Source organism: Harpia harpyja, chromosome 1, assembly GCF_026419915.1.
Source record: "Harpia harpyja isolate bHarHar1 chromosome 1, bHarHar1 primary haplotype, whole genome shotgun sequence".
Taxonomy (NCBI): Eukaryota; Metazoa; Chordata; class Aves; order Accipitriformes; family Accipitridae; genus Harpia; species Harpia harpyja.
This window is the reverse complement of record NC_068940.1, coordinates 27,774,176-27,795,877: the sequence shown is the minus strand read 5'-3', so window position 1 is coordinate 27,795,877 and position 21,702 is coordinate 27,774,176. Positions and strand designations below refer to the sequence as shown.

General features: G+C 39.1%; 1 protein-coding gene across 1 annotated transcript in view; it reads right to left on the bottom strand.

Annotated features, from left to right (window-relative positions):
* SEMA5A (semaphorin 5A) overlaps positions 1 to 21,702 on the bottom strand; it is a 345,161-nt gene that overhangs the window by 78,602 nt on the left and 244,857 nt on the right. Inside the window, exons 13-15 of the mRNA XM_052781946.1 lie at positions 12,118 to 12,235; positions 6,348 to 6,529; positions 3,950 to 4,093 (exon numbers count right to left, since the gene is read on the bottom strand). Coding sequence (XP_052637906.1) covers positions 3,950 to 4,093; positions 6,348 to 6,529; positions 12,118 to 12,235 — 444 coding nt within the window. The remainder of the gene's footprint in view (positions 1 to 3,949; positions 4,094 to 6,347; positions 6,530 to 12,117; positions 12,236 to 21,702) is intronic.

Below are 21,702 nucleotides of genomic sequence, written 5' to 3'. Positions count from 1 at the left end.
AATCACCTTATACACCCCCAAATTTCCAGGGCTTTCAAACATTTACTCCTCATCTGCAGGCAATTTATTTTTCTACTTCTGATTTGCCATGCTTTTTTTCTTTCTTTTTTCCCTATGTAATAAAAGATAACTACACTCACTAAACCCAAGAGTTTCTCATTCTAATGTCTCTCATTTCCGCACAGATAAGAGGGAAACCAGTGACTTAATGAGCCCATATCCACTGCATTCCACAGAAAGGAGAGGACAAACATTTTCACTCAATGAAAAAGTCAAGACAGGATACTATAGACTCTATAAACTAAAACCTAGAGAGTTTTCCAGCAGCTTTGGCAAATATTTCTCATACAGGAAAACCCAGAAATTTTTAAGCCCCTAAGGAATTCATCAGGATGTCTTCCATCTGGAGTCTTAACTACAAAATTATTTTCTCTGATGAACAAATTTTGTTAAAATACTATTTTTAATCCATCTCCATATTCTGTCTAAATGCACATCAGCTGCACTTTTGACCGATTTCTACAGGGTGAATTTGCTTTGTAATCTGAGTCTTTGCTGCTCTCTCACAATTGTTTTCCACCACCACCACCACCACCCCCCCCCTTAGCAGCAGAGCAAGCAAGAGCTTAACCTATCTGCAACACTTTAAATTGGTAAATATTGCCATTGATTTCCAGGGAATGACCAGCAAGCACAGAGCTGCCTGATACATTACCCATGAAAGGATCATGGCTTTCATGAGGTAAAGCAAACATAACCGAGACAAACATTTAGCTCTTAATGCATGAACAAATACTCTCAAACTGAATATGCATTCACATCTGCAGGTGAATTTATCTCAGCTATACTCTGCCTTTTCTCTGTTTGCTTTCTATGGACTTACGCACTGGACTTCTACGGAAATCACTGTTTGTTGAAAAGCTGTTTCAAAGTTTGGCACAATGTTGGCTGTGGAAACCGAATCCCGTATTTCTGCCCCTGAACCTGTGAAGGTGACGTGAATATGCACTTTTATAAAGACAAATGCACACAATGTGTAAACCAACTAATTCTAGTTTATACTAAGACTACACATATATTCATTTTACATATGTGCTGGGCCATTAAGAAAGTAAAACGTTAGGCTATTTATAAGCCGATTAATTTAACTGAGAAAATCTGAGAAGCTGCTTATTGGTACTCTGGATACAAAACCAAGGTAAACATTTCTTAGGAGTTCCTCCCTGTGGAGTATTTGCTCAGCCTGCCTAAACGTACTGGGCCCAGTTATCCAAGGAGGCGTTCCCATTTGGTGCAGATGTAACCCCAGTGGCACCGGAGCGAAGCAGTGAATCGGGACTACTGTAAATACCGGTACTCCGTTGCCCTCGCAGCTCAAAACTCTACACGCTGTCAGAGCCCCGAGGACACTCGTAAGGACCTAATGGTCCCAACCAGCCTCACCTGGGACCTCCACCCACACCCACAGGCCCAGGAGCTCTACTTGAGCTCTGCCAGGGACCTTCAACCCCTGCCCGAGCTGTGTTGTTGGAGAAGTGCTGGGCCTTGTCGCTGGCCCGCCATGGACCCCTTGGTGTAGACCCCAACGTGTAGACTGGCTTCTGGCCTTGGCCCTATTGCTATAGACCTGCCCGGTGACCACTGAACCTGATCCTAACCCCAGCCCGCGGCTCGGCTTCCCAGCTGGACCTCAGCCTTGACCCATCACCATGATATCACGTAGGGTCTAGACACTTGGTTGGACCTGGCCAGAGCCTCCAGGCTTGCCCCGCTCCCTGGCTGAGGGTGCTGGGATGGGCCCTGGCTGGCCAGGTTCCCAGGACTCTCCACTTTTTACAGCTCTGAAAAGATTTATCCAAGTCCTTGGCCTGTCGCTGAGAAAAATCCTGGCAAATAACTGATGCCTCATTCCCCTAGCTGCTTTACAAATTGTACGACAAAACTTCCTAACACACCACACCTTCTGGAAATAAATTTTGGAAGTACTTCGAAAAAAAACCCCCCAACTCTAGAATTATCAGCAGACATCATGGATAACTTAAAATCAGGGTAGAGGCAGGAAGCTCAACTGTGAGCAAGCTGGTGAGGGGGAGGAAGGTGCAGGGCCAGTGAGATTGACGGGTGTTTCAAGCAGATTGGAAACAGCGACAGAGGAACTATGAGAGAAAAAGGCATCCTGCAGTAAACTCACAGGCACATACAGCCCCGATTGCTGCTGAACGGGACAAAGAGGGAAAGGACAAGTAACCTGCAGGCTACAAAAGCAAAGCAACGTAAGCCTGCTGTGCCTTCAGAACCGTTACATACCGAAATTCAGTCCTTCTAGGCTGCTATTATTTCAACTCATGTAATCACTTTTTTAGTGCACCCATTGTCTTAGTAGTGGACATTTTCTTCTATAATTATGAATGTATTTCTCACTATTTTCTATATTTCTCTGAAACTCCTTATTGGACTTTTATTTCATGTTAAACTTAAGATGAACAATGACTACTAAGATTCATAGTCCATCACCAAAAAGTCTATCCAAATTAAACTCTTTTCTTCTATACTCAGTCTCATTGTGTCCTGCCCTGGACTGACCTCTCAGTTCAAGAAAATCAATAACTATTATTCATGCTGGGACAGAGCTATGTAACAGCAGATATAATCTGCATTTGGTGGTGATGTCTTTTTGGTTGGGCAACTTATTTTCAGAAAGCAATTTACAAAATAACAAAATGCTCTCCTCTGCGATGAAATGGTAAATATTCATGGCTCTGAAACAGCAAGAAGTGTTCACATGTTCTGTGATACTGATCCTTTACATTTAGAGTTAGAAAGACCAGGTCCCTGGTGATATGTTAATACATAAATGTGTGCTGCAACTTCCCTTCAATGGAATCTCTTCATCTGGAGAAATGCCAGAGTTGGTGTTTAATTAAATCGCTCACTGAAACTCATCATAAAGGTTACTGAATCTTGTTTTCATCCAACAGCAATACAGGATACTAAATCATCCATACAGAAACACTGAAGTGAGCTGCAAGTGCATACTGAAAGGAAACACATCCACATACATCTCTTGGAATAGGTGACTCCAGTACTCCGAATTCTTACACCAACACCAGTCTTCTGCTATCTAGCTTTCTGGCATGCCTCGTGAAACAACATAATGCATCTAAGAGTTGCAGTTTATCTGAATATATTCTAGTTTGGTTTCAAGAAATATTTAATTCCTGTTAAAATTCCTAACACACAAATTACCAACTGGAGTCATTAGGGTGCATGTAAAATGGAATCAGAGGCCTGAACTTTACATTCTGAGCTAGTGACAAAATACCCAGCCCAGTGCCAAAGCAATAGATGGTGAAATCAAAATCTGAGCTGACTTGATCTGCTCAGGGGTTAACATAGATACAAACAATTTAAAAAACCCCTGAAACCTTACTAAAAGATATTTGAGTTCAAGGTGTATTATATTTATTGAATATAAAACAAAGCCCTTGAAACTTCCTTTCATGTTCTAGAGATGCTTAATTCACTTAAGACAGAAAAAAAATGAACTCACAGCATCAGTAACATAGTGCTGTGACCTTACTATATTTTGCTCTGAATTCCAGGTCTTGAGGCTGGGCAAGTTACAATTCAAACACACCGCAATCAATTTTCAAGGAGAATCAATTTTCAGGGTCCCAAGGGACAGCAGCACATTGCTCCTGCACAATTCTCTGGCACTACCAGGAGCTCTCAGCTGGCTCAAGAGGGTTGCAGCTAAGTGAAAGATGAAAGAACCGCTGCAGACCCACAGCCTTGCTAATGGGAATACTGCTACTGTGCAGCAGTGTAGTTAGAGAGTGAGTGAGAGGAAAGGGAAGAGAAAAACAAGGCAGGTAAAGGAGAAAATGTCCTGTGGAATACAGCGGAGCAGAAGAAATTAAAACACACAGCTGAAAAAAAGATAACTCGCCTCTCCTCCCGATTCTGTCCCACACAGACGCGTCCTCCGTGTCGAGGGGTTGGATTGCTGCAGGAGCGCTGACGAACTTGAAAGCCTATTCCACAAGTGGTACTACAGGGTGACCAAGAAGTCCATGGTGTCCAGCCTCCATTTCTGGTAGAATAAAAAGCTCAGGCTCTGTCATCTGTTATACATAGCGAATGGCTGATTAGGTGTGACTGACAGCAGAATCTGGCCCGTTAATATTTCTGTAGAAGTCATTAATACTGCATTGTGTTCCATTTCTTAAAGAATATGGAACTAAAATAAAGGTGCACGGATCCTTCTATATTCCATGCTCTGTAATCAGCAACTGCTAAAATGCCCTCATTACACAAGAAGTAAAGTACAAAGATAAGAAGCTATTTAGTTGCTTTCAGTCACTTTATTCTGCATAAACTTCACCTGCAAACTCCTGTATCAAAGTTCTGAAGATAACTTTTAATTACATATTGTTCCAATTATTATTTGTGGGTCTTTTTTTCAGGGAAATTAAAATGTCAAGTTTTGCTACCTCTTCTGAAAGGAAAGTGATTAAAGCCTGGAGAAAAGGAGGCTGAGGGGAGACTTTATCGCTCTCTGCAACGACCTGAAGGGGGGTTGTAGCGGGGTGGGGATCGGTCTCTTCTATCAAGTAACTAGTGATAGGATGAAAGGAAATGGCCTCAAGTTGCACCAGGGGAGGTTTAGATTGGATATTAGGAAAAATTTCTTCACTGAAAGGGTTATCAGGCACTGGAAAAGGCTGCCCGGGGAAGTGGCTGAGTCACTATCCCTGGAGGGATTTAAAAGACATACAGACATGATGCTTGGGGACATGGTTTAGCGGTGGTCTTGGCAGTGTTAGGTTAATGGTTGGACTCGATGATCTTAAAGGTGTTTTCCAACCTAAATGATTCTATGATTCTAAAGGGAAAAAGAGTAATAAGTGTCAAAATGCATCAGTTCACAATTTCAACAGGATACTCTGATAAGGCGTCAATACGTTGTTTGTAATGTAACCAAAAAGCTAACAGAATTCACATGCTGTACCCTGCATTTGTGAACGTTTGGAAAGGACACTCCTGTCCCTCCCCAATATACACTAGGAAAAAATATCCTAGACCAAACATCTCAAAAGGAATTTCATACCCTGTCCTAAGCAAAAAATGATGCACTTCAGCAGTTCCCAAAACCTTTTGATGGCTAGCTTGCAGTTTCTGTATTGGTAGAAGACAAACAGAAATCAAGAAAAATAAAACTAAATTATAAGGAGTTTTTGAGGTTTCATCATAAAAGTAAAAGTTAATATAGTGCCTTACTTGATTTTGAAATCACTTTTTTTTAACAATGAAAATTAATTAAGTCCAGTAATAAAAATGACATAAGATTATTCAAGTAATTTATCACAAATATTACCAATTTAAATTTCAGTCATCTTGATGTCTTGTTATTACAAGGGAGATAAGAGTTGATAACACAGAAAAAAAGCTTTTGAAAACATTAATCAGCTATCACTGGTAACACAGACAAAAAAAATAAGATCTCTGTCAGTGCAACGTTTGACCGAAGCCATTGTCCTAATCTGATGCTATATACTACATTGTTATGTTTTTAATAATTTCCCTAAAATTGACTATTTTCACTTACAGAGCTTGCAGTTATCTTGTGCAGAAGGATAATCAGTTTTATTCACTACCATGATGTGCTTCTGATGTTTAAATAAACCAAAAAAGCAGAGACAAAAAGCAGAAAGAATCACTGAAAATAAGCAGAATGCACCAGTATGTAAGTTTCATCTTGCAATTAAAGCACATATAATGTTTTAAACATGAACTCCTAACGCAGTTCAGAATATGCAGTGTCCTGAGCCTCTTTGAAATGATTTGCTCTCACTGTTTTTTCTGGGAGTGGTTACGTGCCTGAGGAAGACAAAAGAGTGGCTGAAGAGTGGCATACAGACTGGTAATAGATCTAGATGTCGTGATACAACCAAAAGATATAATGAAAACATTTTTCCCAAGGCAGAATGGGGGAATATAATGGTGACATGAGACCTCCAAAAAAGTGAACAGTTCTGACTTCCAGAAAAAAAGTTTTATGACTTACAGAACTGAGAAAAACGTATCATACTTTGGATATTACCTCACTGATTTTTTTTTCTTTCTGAGCTTTTGTTAAAATTAGCTGAAGACAATATTATTTGGTACACAGCATTTGAAATCACTATTTACTGTCTGGCTCATTCTCTCTCCCACAAAGCCCGTGAGATACTTTCTAATGCTGTGGCCATTGCTAGAAGCTGTTTCCTGCACAGAACAGGATCTATTCTGATGAAGTTAAAAACTTTTAAACCATAAACAATAGAACCTGAAGTTGTTTTGTGTACCTGGAACAGTTGGCAATCTCCATGGTTGGTCCTTCACACAGCCAGCCTCCGCACTGAGGAGCAGGACTGTCACACACCCGGGTCCTGCAGAGGCAGGAGCCAACGCTGGCACCATCGGTGTGGGTGCAAGGTTTCCACTGCGACCATGTTCCAAAATGCCCATCCACTGTCAGGTTCCTCATCTAGAAACAAACACAACAGAAAGGCTTACCCAAGGCCTGACGCTTCCTTCACGCAACCTCTTAATTCTGCAGTACAGGGAGGTACAGCCTTCAGCCGCCAACTCGAAAAGCCTCCACTGCAGAGGTATACGTTCCAGACAGCAGGCTCCCCTTAGAATCTCTCTAGCTGCAAAATTCCCACCGTCTGCAACCGATCTGGGCCAGCGGATGCCACCACTACAGCAATAACAATAATCACAACCAACCGTTACCTTTCGCAACCATGCTTGCCTACAGTGATTCCATAGAAAGTACAGTTTCACCTTCTCGATTATCTTCTGATGACAGTATTCCCTATTTCCTAAAATTTACCTGTGATTAGGAACCTGGATGCTGACTGTAAAACAGCATGTGCAAGAATGCTTGTGGAAACCCTAATCTACATTGGTAGGAAGAGGCAGCAGAGGTTAATAGTCCAGGGTAAAAAAGCTGGATGAATGAAATTCAAATCTCCATGATGAGTGTCTTTTTGACAACAGTTTTTTGAGGCACGTAACAGATAGCACCATTTCATAAAAGTGAAATGCAGTTTTAAATATGACTCTCTCTAAACAGTAGATGTAATTATATGTATAAATCCTAAAAACATCTTCAAAAAAGCAGCTCCTAACCCTACATGATGAGACACTTTGCTCCTGCTGAAGTCGATTCTCAACACCTTTGGCTGGAAGGGTCAGACCATTCTCACCTTGACTGGAATGTTTCCATCATGCAACCATAACACATGCTAGTAAGAATTCTTTACTGTCCAGCTGAAATGGAATGCGCTAACGGAAACTGCAGCTGCCTCCATTGTTACTGGAAATTCTAAAGAAAACGGGGCTGGACATGGGGAATTCAGGTCTCTTAAAAAGACAGGCTTTCATATTATTGATTCTTTAAGCAAGATGTTAATCTTCACAAATCTGTGATCATAAATGGAAATGATGGCCACTTTTTCACTTAAACGCTAAAGGATTTGCCCTTTGATTGTCACATTTTAACTTTCAGTCAAAACAACAGTACTAACAAGTGCAGGCTAAATAGCATTTAAAGTCACTTTTAAATAAATATTAATATGTATCTGTTGTAGTCATGCATATTTTATCAAATGTGTAAGAACATAACACTTTAACATTTGCTTATATATTGAAATAGGAACTACAGTTGTAGATTGTCATGAATAATCTGAAATGGTGTCTCCCTTTGGTATTTTTAGTATTGTTTCATTTTAACAGTGCTGAGGGAAGTATACATTTCACTAATAATTTGAAGATAGAAGAGATTTGATTACGGCATAAGACATGTTTCCACTGCCATGCTGGGTGCTGGCTGGTTCTTTCCACTGTGGTAAGGGCTCCATAATTTCACTATTAATTACATTTCTCATGATTTATTTTTCAGAGATACAGCTTCTCCACAGAACAGCTATATGTATGTTCTGCCAGCTACAACTGATGTAACCATAATTCATTGTTTCAAAATTCTGCTGACAGCTGTTTATTGAAAATAACTCACCGACCTTTGCTCATGCAGAGTATACACTGTTGTTTTTCATAAGACAACAAGAAATACTTACTTCTTGTTAAGTGACAAGTAAACCCATTCTCTCTTACACTGCTGGTCTAACAAATATATAGTCCGTAAACTAGCAATGATATCTCCCCAATCCAATTAATGTCAGAGATGTGAAAATGTCTGCTGCTTTCCATTTCTATGCTGCACCAAAGCATCTTTATTGTTGCACCTACAATTATAAACTAAAGCTACAGTTGTCTATGGTTACCATAATTTATATCAAGTGGCAGGGAAAGTATTCATAAAATTCAGCTGAAAGCTTGAGCTCAGAAGGACATACTGATGGCAGATTTTTGCCCCCTGCTCCTGTAAAGATCATCCCACTGCAGTCTCTGCTCTTCCCCATGACTCACCTGCTCTGTCTCTCTATGAATATCTCCCTTTCACAAGCGATATCGAACAATTTCATCATAGGACTACGGGAAGGCAAAATGTACTGATGAGGGCCTCCTTAGCCCTCACCAGAACCTACGCCCATTAACCTTTCACCATCTGGCACACCTCAAGGGGAAAATCGCAATCAATCGGACAATAGGGCTGTGCTTTCCTGGCATGGCTACACTCTGCTTTCGCTCTCTACTACCCCGTTTTTGTCACCCTTTCCCTTCTGCAGATACCTCTAGACCCTTCTTCCTTCCTAATGTCCTGGAAGTATCAGTCATCTCTGTCCTCAGCCTCTCCGCACCCACCTTGTTCTCCTGGTTTGTGCCTCTGCACTCTGAGCCAAGGTCACATCTTCAGTGACCCAGCCCTTAAATCTGCCATGAGCTCTTGGGTTTGAGATTACTTTGTGTAGAATTCAGTGGCTCTGGAGTGTTTCCTGAAGCTGCTAATGAATTCAGGTAAGATCCCATACTATACTCTTTCCCTGCATGCAGCTGTAAAAAATAAAACCATTTCATGTTGCATACTTATGTAAAAAACCCCAACTTTAAAAAAAAATATTTTTACTTTCCTTGTAAAAACTCTTTGATAATGTCAGACAGTGTATTTTTAAGTGATGGATTGCAAGTGGTCCCACTGGAAAATATTTTGGCAAAAAAATGAACCTTCATTACTATAAAAAATACTGGATGAATAATAGGGATATGTGACCAACTGGAAGAAGCTCAAAGTAGACATATGTGCTGTAGCATTAATTACTATCTATATTCATGCACAATTGGTGTACTTAGGCCAACTGAAACAACAACCTGAAAAACCAACTTGAGAATTAAATCAAAGCAAGATAGCCAAAAACCCCACATTTGTCACAAATGATCTTCAAAGTTCAGCGACATGGTAACACAAATGCTCAGCTACTTCTCCTAGCCCCCTCCCTGCTCTACCATGACATGCCAATAAATACTCCGATATATGAGTAATTCCCTAGGAAATAATTTCTCAAGTGCAACTGGTCATACTTTTAATTTTGGGCTAAACTACTGTATAAACATGCCTCTGTCTCTGATCCAAGTTTAGAAGAAACGGGTCATGCATTAACCTGACAAATTTTCTATAATGTTAAAAAGACCAGTGTAGTTTTACTAACAATTAAGATATTGGAACCGATTGGAACCAGAAGAGGGAGAGTAGGAGGTTTCTAATACTCTGTTATGTTCTGCCTGCAACATTGTCTTAAATATATATAGCAAAAGTCAAGGATGCACATAGCTCAGTTGCGTACAAAATGAAATTCATTACATCTTGGCTTATATATCCTGTGAATACAGCACATAAAAATTCTATAAAAACAAATATTTGAAAGCCTCGCTAAGCAAAATTGTAATCGATTGCAGTTTGCCAGAATTCAGTGTTATTTTAAAGGAAAGTTTCTATGAAGTTTTCAAATTTGTTCAATAATGTGTTACTTAGAGTTCAGGGGTTTAAGACAGTAAAGTGGTAAACCGACGCTTTTCAATTTAGACAGTTAGTTCTAAAATTTTCCTTATATTACACAATCTCAATCTGCTCAACTCCAAAATTCCTTTGGAGGCTCACTAAATCTTTTCATCTCTGATACGCAGCATAAGTCTCACAGCTGTGGATGATTTTCTGAGCAATCCTTTGGTGCTCCTCTGCTTTGACTAGACTGTCACATCCTACGCAACTGTCATATAATAGATACTAAATAACTGTTTTTCCAGTTGAATGCCACAGAATTGAATTCTCCTTTCTAAACCACTCCTCCTCCCCCTCCACCCCCTCTTGGCCTCATGTTTTTTATCTAGGAAAGAAAATAAGGGCTAATGCCAGAATTCAAAGACTAAGCAGTAGGCAGACTGCTCATGCAAATACCAACCAACCAACCCATTCCAGTAATCCTTGCTAATACAGCAACCCAACTAGGCGACCAGCAAACCCTCCACATAACCACATTTAGCCTGTGGGATTACCGCAGGGAGATATGATGTACTCCATGTACTTGGAAATGAATATACTGGACACTGCATCTAGCGTACTTGTCAGTCGGGGGGGCAAGGACTGCACTAGTGACTGAATCCTGACTTTCTGTGAGACAATGGCTATGTCTATATTAGCAAATGGTACGCAAATAAACTGCCAATCTGGAAAATAAAACAGGTGGTGTTGAAGACTTGACACATACACCATACATATTTTGCGGACTTTTTGTTGGACTCGCTCTGGCCCTCGATCAAATGCCTAGTAGTACTCAGAGCACATATTTGGTTTAATTTCATCTGAAAGTAATGTAGCTTATGTGCTTCAAGACTGCTTTGTGATGTGAAACAAAGAACAGTAGATGGGAAAAATCAGAGTATTTGCCCCAAAGTTGCTCCAGATTTCAGCTAAAATGCTAATGCAGATGAATCCAATGCAAGCCTTTTTTATTAGGCCATTATGTGAGAGCATGGATGCAAAGGACAGGACAAGGTATTTAAAAAATTACTATTTAATGTCAAACACAGACAGTCAGAACCAGGAGCTAGTTCTCAAGGACCTTGGAATCAGTGTAGTGATTTGTATCTATGAGGCTGCTGCAGCACTTGTAGAGCTCCCAAGTGAAAGCTGGAAGAACTTTATACTAATTTTGCACGTCTCTAGTTCACTAAACAAAGCCCAGCTTAAGAAAGTGGACTGTCAGTAAGATGTTAAAAGGAGCTTGTTAAACACATGGAGAATAGAACATGGATGTCGTATGAGCATAAATTCATAGATGCGTGTGCTCCAGTGGCAAGTGGAGACAAGTTCAAGAAGTTCTTATTAGCAATGAAAGCAGAACTGAGTTGGAGAGGCTCCCTCTCCATGGGCAACATGCAAAGACAAAGCAGCCTCCATGAGTCTCCAAAGGAAAGAGCTTAGTAGCACAAGGAAGATCCTTCTTAACCGTCTTTTTGTGCTCTTTGGAGTCAGGGAAACGAATCAATATTAAACTAACACTGGAACCACATAAAAAAGGATGGATATAAATCAACATTGTTGTTTGTTTTTTATTCTATTAAATTTATTCAAAATCATTTTTAAAGACAAGTGTTAAACCACTGTAAATATTAACATGAAGTTTATTATAATTATCACTCCTGTCATTTATGTGGGTGAGACTTAACTCATACAATTCACCCTTCCAATTCATGGACTTTGAAGGATGTTATATGGCCTTTTATATTAGCAATAATGATCCTAAAAGAAAAGATTGTACCAATAGTGATTAAATTTTTTCAAAGTACAAAATGGAGAAAAATCCTGCAGAGAAAAACATGTCAATATCTCTAATCCTAGTGAACATTTGCTTTCAAGGTGGGAACACAGACATTACAGGTAAAAAAGAACTACTCTTTGAAAGTACTATAAATAACTTGATCATATTATATATGTAGTTCGATAAGAAATAGAAAAGAAACTAAATATCCTGTTAAAATCTGATGGGAAAGCCTGAGGAAAATGGCATTAAATACAGTTTTCTGAGTTTGAAAAATCTATGCCAGCTCATTTTCATGAAATTCACAAGGAATCAAAAGTTTTAAGAGATAAATGAATGTATTTGGACTTACAGGACACACAGTAATGCTTTGCTCCCACTGACTCATGCTCAGACTTTCTTCCAGCGTTGTGCATTTCTTCATCACCATGTCCCAGCCACAATAAGGGTCTTGGGATCCAATGCATGCACTGTGAATGAAAACCAGTCAGAAAACATGAACATTTATCTTCATCTGTAGCGACCAAAGATCTCTAAATAACTATGCGGCGTCCCTTCATGTTTCGCAGGCCTAAAACAGATAGTGAAACTGATCCCTGTTGTGGTATGGCACACATGAAATTACAAAAGAGAAGAAAAATGAATTTGAATGCCTACACAAAGCTAGCATTTCTTTTAAGTGCATAGCTGAATTTCTGGCTGTATGCATGGTATATCGTCAAGACTGATTATTGTACTTAATTACTAGAGAATTACAGCAATTCATAAAAAGCCTATGTTGTCTGCTCCAAGTAACGAAGATTTCAGGAGTTACAGTTCTTAGTCTTTTCTATCAGTTTTGGAATTATAGTTATCATCTTTGTCAGAAGTCAGATGACAATGTCTACTCTTTGAAAACTAATTAGAAAACCTCTGATTTGTTTTCTGCACTGCTATAGAATCCCTGGAAGTAAGTTCAAAGGGGTGCCGGTGGCTGCCATCACACCTCTTGCATTTCACACACTGCCCTAGACATTCCCTCCTCTGGCACATGAGGAGGAAAAAGGAAGGTTAGAGAGAAGGATGGTAGTCCTGCTTCCTACAGACTCTGAAAGACCCACTGTAAAAAAACTAGAAGTTCTTTTCGCTATTAAATGGCAGGTTTCTCTTGCTACTGTTAGCACAAGCATTAACAGTCCAGGCAATAGGTCTGCAGCTTCATAGCTAAAGATATATCAGAAAGGAGGTGGAAGTCCCATTATAGTGAAGCATAATATAATCGGTTTAACACTTGTAAAAATACTTATAAATTACACATAAAAATCATAAATTCAAACATTTTGTCTAGATTATAAAAAATGCTAAACTGATCATTCTTGCTCAACTCATTCTTTGAGATATTCAAACCCCATCTGGACATGGTCCTGGGCAACCGGCTCCGGGTGGCCCAGCTTGAGCAGGGGGGCAGGACTAGATGATCTCCAGGGGTCCCTGCCAAACTCAACTCTTCTGTGATTCTGTCCTCACAAATCCTGTGTTTTATTCATATTTCTATTTATCTCTGGCATTCCTCATGTAGTTCCCGCAGTAACATCAGACAAAATGCAGACTTACTAATTCCCTACTATGCTATTCTATAATACCATCACAGAGGATCCTTACTACTTATAAATTTGAAAGAATTAATTTCTACAGTACACTTGGCAACATGGATTGCCAGTGCTATGTGGGATCATAGTTCCCATCTGCAAAATGGGCGCAGAGTAAGAGACGTAATAGCCAAAACTCCCTAGGTATCCCTAATTAGGCTGCCAATTCAAAGATAAAGCTTCTGGTTTAGGGGATTTGGTGTTCAGAAAAGAGTTCCCACTGATGGTTCTTGCAGCTGCGAGCACTTAGCATTTCTGTAACTCAGGCTGCACGTTTCCATTTACTCTATCTAGAAAGTGAGGAGGACAATTAATGCAAATTATGGAAAGTTCTAAGTGTCTTGGTCTTCCAGGGTCTGCAAGACAAGATGTTCAGTGTTCTCCTTCAGAGTATCTCTGGTAACGCACATGTTTTATGAAAAATGACTACAAAACAAAAGTAAAGGCTGACCTAATGCACAATTGGCAACATTAGCTGTGCTATTTCTCAGAGTAGAAGTGCTCACTTTTCCAACTTCACTATTCCTTTATGTTAAGTGTTAATATTTTTAAATGCAGTTATCAGGCTTTAGACACTTTCTATTAAAAAAATAAAATATTTTAAAAGTCAATACCCTTTCACTCAAAACCACACTCCCTCTTTCCTGGGAGTAAGCTGATCCTTCTCCCACTCTGCTCTTAGACCATATTTCCTCTTTTGCTTTTGTTTCCACATTACTTTCCACTCAGGCAAATGGCTTGCACCTTTCATTACAAGTCACTTAACAGTTATAAGTAGGGCACTCAAAGCATATTTTGACCATTATTAAAACTTCCTGGTATCAGAATGGATCCTAGTTCCATGGAAGAAATAAAGTTAAAAAAAATGCTGAAAAGTCCTCGTACTGCCAGGACAAAGCATGTTCCATCACTCCGTGGACACTGAACATAGCCATTTCAGTAAGTGACCGGGTTTGGAGAGCACTGCAGCAAGATAAAATGAGGTGAATCTTTCCAGAATTTAGTTAAGAAGGTCCACTGACCATATGAAAACTATGGTTTTAAGAAGTTAATAACTCAGCTAACCTCATGCAGATGACAAGAGGCTAAATGCAAAGAACTGCCTCCAAAAATGAAAGGTATTAACAGTCTTCAATAATTTGGGGTTTTTTTCTTTACACTACAATACCTAAATTAATCCTGGAAACATATGAACTATTCCAAACAAAGCAACAGGAAATTTCATCTGAGAAGCATTCCTCACATGAGAAACTCTACTTTTGCCTTATTTTTTTTTTTATAACGTTCTAATTGATTGTCCCAGTCATTATTATATCTAAGTCTCATTTTGTAAAAAGTTTAATTTTTGAAATCTTATATTCAGAAAGAAAAATCATGCCACGAAAGTGTAGTTCAGCATCATCACCCTCTTTCTGGCATTTCAGTTCACTGTGCCAGATATATTAATGAAATGAGGCAGGACCTGGCTTAAATAGCTGCCTTGTTCTCAGGTATTGGCACAACAGTCCTCTTCTGTTCTGCCTCACATCTCGGAGGGTTTTCTTATCTATTTCTTTTAGATCACTTGCTTAGATCACCAGTGTCTCTGAAAAGTGGATATATTTTCTTTTAAGTGAAAAGAAGAGGATAGGTAATATGCAGGTAAATTTTAATCTGTATTTGCTTAATTATGCTACCTTTTAAAACCATTTTCTTTCCTTTGAGGGATAATTTAATGTGTGAATAACAGCAGCTAATTATTTTGATCTGCTATGCCTAGATTTAAAAAAAAAAAAAAAAAAAGAAACAGATAACAAAGTAAGTTTACGGACAGAAAATGAGGATAGAATAAAGTTTGTAAGTATGAAGATATCAGAACTTCTATCTGAAATCTGAAATTAAAGGGACTATTATTAACTCACAGTTATGTGTCCTTACTGTCCTCTGTAATGAAAATTTCATATTGTTTTAACTCTTTTTTAATGAATCTTTCTCCCAAGAGACAGCAGTAAGAGGAACAGCTTCAGTTTGTACATGAAATAACAAAAGAAACTGCACAAAATGGCTGTCAAATTCATGTAAGTAAGGAAAGTTGAAAATTAGGTACCATTACACAACTTTATGCCTTTTTCCTCCCAGATGTCTGTTTAAATTAAAGCCATTTTAGATGCTACTGTTGAAAAATTAGATAAATTTCAAAATTAGTATTAGGTCTTTCAGTTGACAGGGCCCTTTCAGACAGTGACACTGGAAGTAGCAGAGCTGGACAATATATTAGTCATCTCGTCTCTGGGAGTCTACCTTACATCTCAGTTTCACCAGAGATGAAAATGAATGTTTTGCCTGTTACTCCCAGTAGGCACCAGCCCACATCTCTTAGACTTCACGTTCCAGCACTGCTAAAACTGGCAATTTTGTGCAGGAAGGAAATTCAGGAATAAAAGTGAATTGGTGCATTCTAAGACTCTTGATGCCACTCACCCTGTCGAGTCAACATTCTCTACAAAAACATTCAACAGCTTTTGGCTTCTACTGATTGATTCTAATTTTCCTCTGTGTTGTCATTTCACATTTTTTACCAAACGCAAATGATAAGTAGTTGAGTGTCTCTCCTGCAAGGCATTCATTTGGCTGCGATGGTTCGGTATGCCTACTGACAGTTGTGCAACACTTAATGGATTTTGACTGACTAGTAACAGAACCGTAAGTCACCTCGCTCTAAAGCAAGCCAGTAATAGCAGGTCATTTTCTTCAGCTATTTCATAATTATCACCAAGCAGGCTAGCAAAACTGCTCTACTTCAGTTACATGTGAGAGGATTTATTCAGACAGAAAATGAGGCCAAAACGAACAGCATGCAGAGCAAAATATATAAAAAACCCCATACAGTTTTAGACTAAAAAGAATCTGTTATGTGTGCTCCAAAGAACAAAAAACCATTAAGATTAAAAGCTATATCCTGATACCACTGATTTAAAAGAGATTTTTAAATCTCCTTTCAGGGGAAGAATATATTCCCATATCAATATACATTGTAAGTGCTCATCAGGTGTCCTCTTGAGCTGTAACATTTTATTCAGAGCATATATAAACCTAAGAGGTGCATCTTCTGAGCCTGTTCAATGAAACATTTTTCTGTCTTTACCTATACACAGCATTTTGAAGAACAGAGGATATTTCAGTCTCCTGACCCTTTCAATCGTTCCTACTGAGATAGCCATGCCTACCTAGTTCCAATTACTGTCAACTGTGATCTGGACACTTTGTATACCAGGAACTGAACTGGGGTCACCAGCTTATTTCACAGAAGCTAGATTCCTCACTGCAAATTTGAACAGACAACCGAAGATAAAAGCCTGTCTCATGTTCCAAATGCACTGTGCTATCCATTTCTGAATGAATACATAAATCTGATACTAGACTTCTGTACAAAGGTACCTATCAGTGTTTTCATTACTGCTGGTTTTGTAGATATATACGTATATATATGTGTGTGCAATGAAGAACAGGGATGTAAAGATACAGATGAATGATGCAGAAGAGCATAAATGGTAGGCACATAATTTACAAAGTCCTAGGAGCTCAAACTAAGATGTGTGTCAGATATTCAGAATCCTGCTTAACCCTTGCCTATACCTATAAGAAAAATCAAATCTCTTAATCATCTCAGTCACTCTGTATGGACTACTGTTGCTTCCTCTGACTTGAATTTCTATGAGAAAATCAGAATCCATCTAGGAATGATTCACTAAATCTACAAGCTCCTCCCTTCAAATCCAGAATCAGGAATTTATGTATAATTTGTTTAGTAAAGTCGTTTATAACACACAGTTCTCTGAATATTGGTGCTTCCAAGTAGCTCTACCTGGAACAATGCAAAAGACGACTTTCAGAGCACGCTCTCTACAAGAGAACGCAGGCTTGCCGTTCATTGTAAAGAAACGACATCCGAGGTCCCCATCCATGTCAATCAGCCAAGACAGAGCTTCCAGCCCTCCGATTAGGAGGTAGGAACCTGGAAACACTGGGACCCCCAGGTGCAGCTAGGGTTTTCAAAGCCCTTTTAATGGGTTGAAACCAGAGCCTGCAAAGCTGTGGTTTGCAAACAGGCTCTGAAAATCTGAGCTACCTAAGTGGCAAGGCAACGCGAGAGCAACGGATTTGGGGATTTTCCCACAAGTTTATGTGTTGCTAGACCAGAACAGCAATAACAGTGATTGCCCAGGCTGGACACGTTTTCTTCCATATGGTATCCCCATGCCTTTAAAAGACCTTCGCGTCTGTAGCGGATATAAGTGTAAACAGGGTACACGACTGCCAGATCCTTTTTGTCAGCTGTAACCTAGGTTCTTTTGAACTTCAAAGTTGAGGTTAACTTTATACTAGAATATGAATCAATTGTAAAGATAGCAGGCCCAGATTCAGGATGTACAACTGTCCTGGGTTGGTTAAACCATGACAACAACTTGACTACTTAAGAGTACTAACCAGGTCGCAGGTATCCCAACATTTCGAGGGCACGGCTACCTCTCATTCCAGAAGTAATTCAAGATACCTCCACTGGCCAGACAACATATTATGAGGAGCAGATGGCCTTCAAAGCCACTCAGTTTGGGCTCGTGGAACTGGAGCAACCAAACTCTTGTCCTAGAATCCTGCCCACGGTTCACACTGTTGCATCACAAATATTTTTTCTCTCTCTCATACACTCAGGTCAATAGTGGACTCCAAACTCGGTTATTAATTTTCTGTAAAATTTCAAATAAATGAAAATGTCCACAAAAAATATTATAGAGTATTAAAAGAGCTGCAAATAATTCTCATGAGAAAACAACTGGTGTGTAACGCAGAGCACCGTAAGCTCAGATGGATAGGGTATGTGCTGGCCTGACTGAGTAGCAGTCCAGTATGTGATATGTTAAATTAATTTAAAATAAAAAAACCTTCCAGATTTGCCTCCCCCCCCCCCCCTTTCTTATTACCATCTAGTCCCTTTAACTTCTGTTTCCAGAGAATACACTTGCCAAGTATCAAATGACTAGTGAAATGATCCCTTGGAAAGTGGGTTGCTTTAAACACGTCAGGTGATTTTCAAGAAAAACTTAACAGTAACTACAATGAACTTAGAATTCCTCAAACTTTTGGTATTTTTTAAAGCAATGAATTACATCATGACATATGAAAACCACATGCCTGTTTCAAATTTTTATTTCTTAGCTCACTTCTTTGTTTAAAATAATATCCTACTAATAAAATCTGAATTGCAAATATATAGTCAAGTCCATCTGGTTTTGTTACAACTTTGCAAACTAAAAGGAAAAGACATTTTCCTTTTTCTCATAAGGCTACTTCAAGAAATACACTGGGAGCAGGCTGTAAAATTCTGCCTGTTTATCAAAGTTCCTTCTTTGCCAAAAATGTGTGCTTACAATACAATACGCACACGTATAGATCACACACTTTAAAGAATTGTGACTAAATATTTCAGGTGCAGCAAAACATAAATGCATAGTTTGTCTCCGATGCATTTTGTGGGCCAGATAGACAAAGACACTTTCTGCAAAAACCTTGGTCTTTGCAGGGGAAGACAGAAATATAGGTCAACCTCAGATCTGTAGACCTTGAATTGATTCCCTCCCCAGTATGGGACTAATATTCTAATTCTTCTGAGTGAGGAAAACTTTCAACTGTGCTTATTTCGTACTTCTGCTGACTTTGCTAGTGTTCTCATAAGTTCACACCAACTGAAGACAATTTTGCAGTGTATCTAATACCTAAAAATAGACTTCCCATTATTTAAATGTGCTTATAATCTAGTCTTGCAGCCAGGATTACGGTTTATCCCAGTCTGGGAAATTTATGAGGATTCTGATTCTGGAATATTACTCTGGAATCACTAATTCAGATCAGTCCTTGTGTGGTTCCTGCATTCTAATGCAGCAGTGTGTTTCTCTGATTTAAACTGGAATAAGGCTTGCATATTTTGAAATAAGGAAATCCACCTGGATATCCAAAAATAACTATTCTGGAAGTACTTTTTCAGCACAGCAATTTCAATTCCATGTGTTGGCAAGCTCTTCTGGACACATTAGCACCTAGTAATAGTTTAGACCACATTACTCGTTGTTGACTTGTATAATATTAGTATATAGGAATAATTATTCTTCTATGTAAGGATAGCCAGTGTTTTATTACCAGGAAAACAGGTTCGTACTGATTGTGAGAGTACTTCTGAGGAAGCATCATCTATAGCTAAGGCAAAATAAAAGAATGCAACAGTGGTGAAATACTTAATCTAATAATCTTGCTGGAGTTATAGGAATGAAATAAAGCATAACCAAATTTCCAATAATTGTTTTCTTCTGTCAGTTAATCCAGTACCCTTTTTAGTACTATGCTGCTACAGTTATCTTTTGCATATGTACAGATTGCTTAGCTGATAGTTAACAAAGAAGCCAAAATAAAAATGATGGAGTACAGAGAGAGAAAATTTACGGTTACAATAGAATTCCTATGATAACATTACTTAGCAAAACAATCTTGTGACCCAATAATATTTTAAGCATATAATGTAAAAAACAATACTCAAATATTTCCAGAAGTTGTTTTGGGGTTTTTTTTTTGGTTTTTTTTGGTTTTTTTTTTTTTTTTACACCAGAGAAGTCACTATTTGCACCGCTTTTAGCAGATAGCACTATTTATTTACTTAGACATAACATCATAGTAAGATTCGTTTTCAAGCCTTCTAAGCATGTGAAACCTATCTTCCATCAGAAATACCAATTCTTGACCCTTGCTTGGTAAGGTTTTGCAGAACATTGGGCTGATACAACTTTTCATTGCCCCTACTTTCAGAACTGGTGCACTGAAAACTCCTGTACAAATTATAACATCGACAAATTTGCCTCAGAGAAATCACTGCCCCCCAAGGTTGCCGCTCGGGGGACTGGCTGGGTGTCGGTCGGCAGGTGGTGAGCAATTGCACTGCGCATCATTTGTACATTCCAATCCTTTCATTATTGCTGTTGTCATTTTATTAGTATTATCATTATTAGTTTCTTCTTTTCTGTTCTATTAAACCGTTCTTATCTCAACCCACGGGTTTTGCTTCTTTTCCCGATTTTGTCCCCCATCCCACTGGGTGGGGGGGAGTGAGTGAGCGGCTGCATGGTGTTTAGTTGCTGGCTGGGGTTAAACCACGACACTTTTGAAGGCCGCAGCTGCCAATAAAAGAAAGCTGACTGGTTCTTTGTTTCAGGGCACAGAGTCTTTACCCCCTGCTACAGATCTTATTCCTTCTTACAGATGCACAGAGCCTTCAAAGTACATAGCAAATGATGCAGCTTTAGAGAGTTTAATAGTTATCTTCTCATGATAATCATTCTATTTATCTCATATTATAGTTAATTAGCAGGTATAAAAAAAGTCAGTTGTGCTTTATGCTTGGCCTACTCAACTTTGAAGAAGTACAGAGAGCTGGAGAATTCATAGTGAAAATAGTAGCTCCAGAGAATAATGTTGATGGTCTTCCATAAAAGTTTGATAAACGTGTGAATTGCAATACCCAGGTGATAATAACCACGTCAAATATTAAAGATTTTCCCCAGGGAGAGCTGAACTAAGGTAACTGCTCTGTGGTTTTCTCCCGGAGCATGAAGATGCCTGGGCTTTTTGGAGAACTCTTTGTAAGAACTCACATGTCCCAAGCTATTTTTCCCTAGCTGACTCCTGGAACAGCAGGATTACAACAGGATGTTCAGAACTATTCAGCCATTGGCAGAAGTCTGCGGGAGACGCCCCCCTATGAAAACTGTCAAGCCAAATAACTAGCATGGGCAACTCATAAACAACTAGAACATCGTGGCATAATAGAAAGCGCAGAGCAACCCGAACTACAGGTGTGACAACAGGCTCTGCCTGTGGTATGGTCTGCTGTCGCAGTAATAAAAGTGCACTGAACTACAACTAGAACACCAAAAAAAACCCCCCCTAAAAAAAAATATCAAATTTAGCCTCCAAATGTAAACCAGTATTTTCAAGGGCCTTTGATAACAGTGTTTGCGGGAGTGGAGCCGTGAGCTGGTGTGGAACAGGACCTTCCTGAATCAGAGGGAATGTCTGTCAGAGGCAACTGCGTGTCACAGAGGACTCCACCACAGGCAAGTGCTGGAGGAACAGATCTACAAGGAAATATGAATCAGCTAAATATGTACAGCATATCAGAGTGATAATTAAGGAGACATAATAAACTACGAATAAAAGCAATAACCGCATGTTTTAGAGGCTAGTACGTGAAAATAGAACAAGGAGTAATGAAATAAAAAGAAAAA